This window comes from Myotis davidii, unplaced genomic scaffold, assembly GCF_000327345.1.
Source record: "Myotis davidii unplaced genomic scaffold, ASM32734v1 scaffold6, whole genome shotgun sequence".
Classification (NCBI taxonomy): Eukaryota; Metazoa; Chordata; class Mammalia; order Chiroptera; family Vespertilionidae; genus Myotis; species Myotis davidii.
Window position 1 is genome coordinate 16,469,082 of NW_006383011.1, and position 4,379 is coordinate 16,473,460.

Genomic DNA, 4,379 nt, shown 5'->3' on the forward strand with positions numbered 1-4,379 from the left:
CAAACCTGGGACCTTTCAGTCTGCAGGCCGACGCTCTATCCACTGAGCCAAACCGGTTAGGGCTCTCTTTTTTCTTTAAAAACATTTTTTTTTTATCCTTATCCACGAATATGTTTATTGATTTTTTTTAATTTAGAGAGAGAGGAAGTGGGACAGAGAGAGAGAGAGAGAGAGAGAAAGAGAGAGAGAAAGAAACATCCATGTGAAAGAGAAATATATATTGGTTGCCTCCTGTATGCACCCCTACCTGGGATCGAACCTGCACACTAGGTATGTGTCCTGAAAGGGAATCCAACCTACATCCTTTTGCTCCAGCCAACTAAGCCACTTGGCTAGGACTGTTTCTCTTTTTACTAATTTATAATCATTTTAAGATATTCTTTTCTTTTTGTATGTACTTTTATTTTTTAAAATTTATCTTTATTATTAAAATATTACAGATGTCTCCTTTGTTTTTTCCCATTGAACCCCCCTTACCCCGCACCCGCCCCTCCCAAGCCTTAGCCACACTATTGTCTGTGTCCTTGGGCTATGCATATATGCATATAAGTTTGCGGGTTAATCTCTCCCCACCACCACCTCCTCACCCCCACCTTCCCTCTGAAATTCATCAGTCTGTTCCATGGTTCTATGTCTCTGGATCTATTTTGTTCATCAGTTTCTTTTTTTAGTTATCTGGGTTGCAAATCTTTTCTCCCAGTTTGTAGCTTCTGTTTTTACTTTCTTTATGCTTTATCTCAGTAAATAGAAGGTCTTAGTTTTATTATTGTTAATATATTAATTTTTTCAATTTATTGATCTTTTAAGATATAGTAATTGCTTTTTTTCTTTTTAAAAAAAATCCCTTTACATCCTAAGGTTATAAGGATAATAAGGATTCTTCACTTATTATAAAGATTCTCCTATGTTGTCTTTTAAAACTTTGTCCTATTTCTAAAAATTTATTTAATTATAAAGTCATATCTAGTCGTTGGAAAGAATTTCAACAGTTTCAATGTGCATGAAGAATAAAGTGAAGTCCTTCTCTCACACTTGTGCTCTCCGGGAGTAAAGTCCTTGTCTTTTCCAGAAATGTATCTGCCTGTCCTTCCGTGTGTACATGTGCACAAGAGAGAGAAAGACAGGAAGGGAGTAAGGGAGAGCTATTTCTAAGAAAAACCCAAGGAAAGTGACAACTGACACTTCCAAGATTGCATTGGTTTCATTGTCAAAATGAGGGCCTTAGGTCGAAGCTTGTTGAATAAGTGGCCTTTGCAGGAGTGCTGATAAGATTTAATGGGGAGAGTGATATTCTGGTGATTCTGAGTCATTCTCGTTTCTCTTGGCTTCCGTTGATTTTTTAGGCTAGGAGACATAAGTATCTGTAGGGGGCAGTATCTGATAACAAAATCTATAGTATGTATAAAACTGTAGAGAATCCCAGCATACCATGATCTTGTTTTTTAAAATATCAGCAAATGTGAGTTTGCAATTTAAAAAATAGAGTATGTGTGTCTGTAAAAAAATATATATATCTGTTCATATACAAATAACACATCTCAACATCTGTTTTGAAAAGGACAATCACAAGAAAAAGCACGTTAATATTTGAGTATAGAGATGGGTTGAAATGAGTAAAATTCAAGTTTATTTTTTAAAAATGTGTAGTTTTAGTTGGGTTTTTAAAGGGTTGCAACATTTAATAATTTAATAGTAGCTGAGACTGTATAACCATGTATTAAGATTGGTCACAGTGGGAACTGTCTATGGCCAGTCATAATATGTTTCAGTAAAATCAAATGCCAAAGCTTTTAGAATGTTAGATGCATAAAGGTTTATTGTTTATTTCAATTTTTCTGTTATGGTTGATTTCCTTTCCTTCTATAATTTACTTCCTGTGCTACAAGTTTTCCTTAGTTCACACTCATATTGAGTTCCTACCGGGTAGGTTTGATAACTATATCTCTCTTGATTGTCATATATGGTGATGCTTCTGAACCATATGTGATGATGGATACTTGGTGATACTTCTGATGATGGGAATTATTCAGGGCCCAGCACAGTTACAGTACTACTAACGTGTTTTTCCCTAACATGCTTAACCTTTGTAAATACTTCATGAAGTAGGTACTATTACTAGTCTGCTTTTATAGGAAACAGGCACAGAGAGGTCAAGTAACTTGCCCAGAGTCACACATTGGTAAATGGTGGAACGAGGATTAGACCAGGCAGCTGGCTCCAGAGCTGCGTTTTTCATCACTAGGCTATATGGTATATGAAGATCCTCTGTTATTGCTTTAGAAGACTTGTTTTTGTTGGAGAGGGAAGCTAGTCATTGCCATGATACTTTTGTGTCTTAACACATTGCGGACCAGTAGTTTTATTGCTCACTTCACCCAGTGGCCAGAAAAGTTTCTATTGAACAAGTACAAAAAATGTTTTACATAAATGTTAAAGGCACACTTTTAAATTAAAGACCCATTGCATTTTGAAGTTATTTATTACATGTTCTTACAAGTTAATATCTTTTTAAAAACTATGATAGTTTGTAAAACACTGTGTAATATGAAGCGAGAATTCTCATGATCCGTCCACAATGTATTAAGTTTGTCAATTTAAGGCTCTTTTTGACTGGAATAAATTTGTGATTTAATAACAATTAAAAAGAAAATCTGTAGTTCTTGCTTTTGTTTTCTCTTTTGTCTAAAGGGCTTTCGACACTCCAGGACATAGAAACAGGAGTGCAGCATATTTTAGCTGACATGATTGCTAAAGACAGAGAGACACTTGACTTCATAAGAAAATTGTGAGTAATTCTTGTACAGAGTTTTTCTGCTTTGTGGATTCATGTTATTAAGAGCTGCATGGTTAGTGCTAAGACCAGTGTTCATTAAAAACTTTTTCAATCTGGCTCGTGTGGCTCAGTGGTTGATCATCTACCTATGAACCAGGAGGTCATGATTCAATTCCTGATCAGGGCACATGCCCAGTTTGAGGGCTCAATCCCCAGTGTGGGGTGTGCAGGAGGCAGCCAATTAATGATTCTCTGTCATCATTTATGTTTCTATCTCTCCTTCTAACTTCCTCTCTGAAATCAATTAAAAAAAATTTGTTTTAAAACAAACTTTATTTTCAGACTTTTTTTTTTATTTTTTAAAGTAGCAGAACTCTGTTCAAACAACAGAACCCTAATATTTAAAACAGGTAAAAGTAAAGTTGCTTTAATTGAATTCTGAGCAGGGAGCCTGAAACTGAATGCTCATCTTCCTAACATTGAAGCATCTGAGTGGAGGGCTTTGAGGAACACTGTTTAAAAACCACTAGGTTACACAAAATATGCTAGAGATTCATATTCATTTAGAGTCGGTGGCATTGCTTTTAAACATATTATGCCATAGGAATATAATTTTATAACATTTCATTTCTAGTGTTTGCCATGATTAGGCGAATGAAATTATTTCATGTCAGGTATGGCTAAAAGTACTGACCTCAAAATGAATTTTAGCTGATGGAGAGCAATTTACCCATGGTATCATAGTCTCAATTTATAAGAGATTTTTAAAACCCTACTCAGGCTTATGGATTTTATGCCTCATTAAAATAAGATCTTTTTTAAAATTAATTTTTGCTTTTTTAGAGAGGAATAGAGAGAGAGCGAGAGAGAGAGAAAATCAATGTGAGAAAGAAACATTGATTGGCTGCCTCTTGCACAATCCCTGAGACTGGTTATCAAACCCTCCACCTTTTGGTGTATCGAGCGACATTCCAACCAACTGAGACACTTAGCCAGGTCTTAAATTATTTTATTTTATTTTTTAAAATATATTTTTATTGATTTCAGAGAGGAAAAGAGAGGGGGAGAGAGATAGAAACATCAATAATGAGAGAATCATTGATTGCCTGCCTCCTGCACGCTCCCTACTGAGGACCGAGCCTGCAACCTGGGCATATGCCCTTGACTGGAATTGAACCCAGGACCCTTCAGTCTGTAGGCCAACACTCTTATCTACCAAGCCAAACCAGCCAGGGCTTAAATTATCTTTTACAGAACAATTTTTAAAAAATTAGATTTTACTTTACTTAGTTACTTTAATTTACTTATATTTTTTCCCTTTATTTTTTTCCATCAGCATTTATCCCCCCTTTATCCTCCTCTACCTCACAATCACCACATTGTTGTCTGTATCCATGAGTTCTTTCTTTTTTTTCCCTTTAAAAAATTAATTTAAAACTTAATTTTGATGTTTCCTGACTCTCTGCTCTTCATCTCTCTCCACATATGCAGCTATGTGAGCTTTGTAGAGAAGAGGAAAGGTAGACATGAATCAGTTGATTACTGTAGCTTGTCAGGGTCATGTTAATTCAGAGGAGAGAACTTTGCTATTTTCTTAGTGACCTTA

At 35.5% G+C, this 4,379-nt stretch overlaps 1 protein-coding gene across 3 annotated transcripts in view; it reads left to right on the forward strand.

The window, feature by feature from the left end:
- Positions 1–4,379, forward strand: part of SRBD1 (S1 RNA binding domain 1) — a 165,613-nt gene that overhangs the window by 21,526 nt on the left and 139,708 nt on the right. For all 3 annotated transcript variants that reach the window (XM_006778638.2, XM_006778639.2, XM_015557949.1), the window contains one exon: positions 2,689–2,785. In XM_006778638.2, the coding sequence (XP_006778701.1) occupies positions 2,689–2,785 (97 nt within the window). The remainder of the gene's footprint in view (positions 1–2,688; positions 2,786–4,379) is intronic.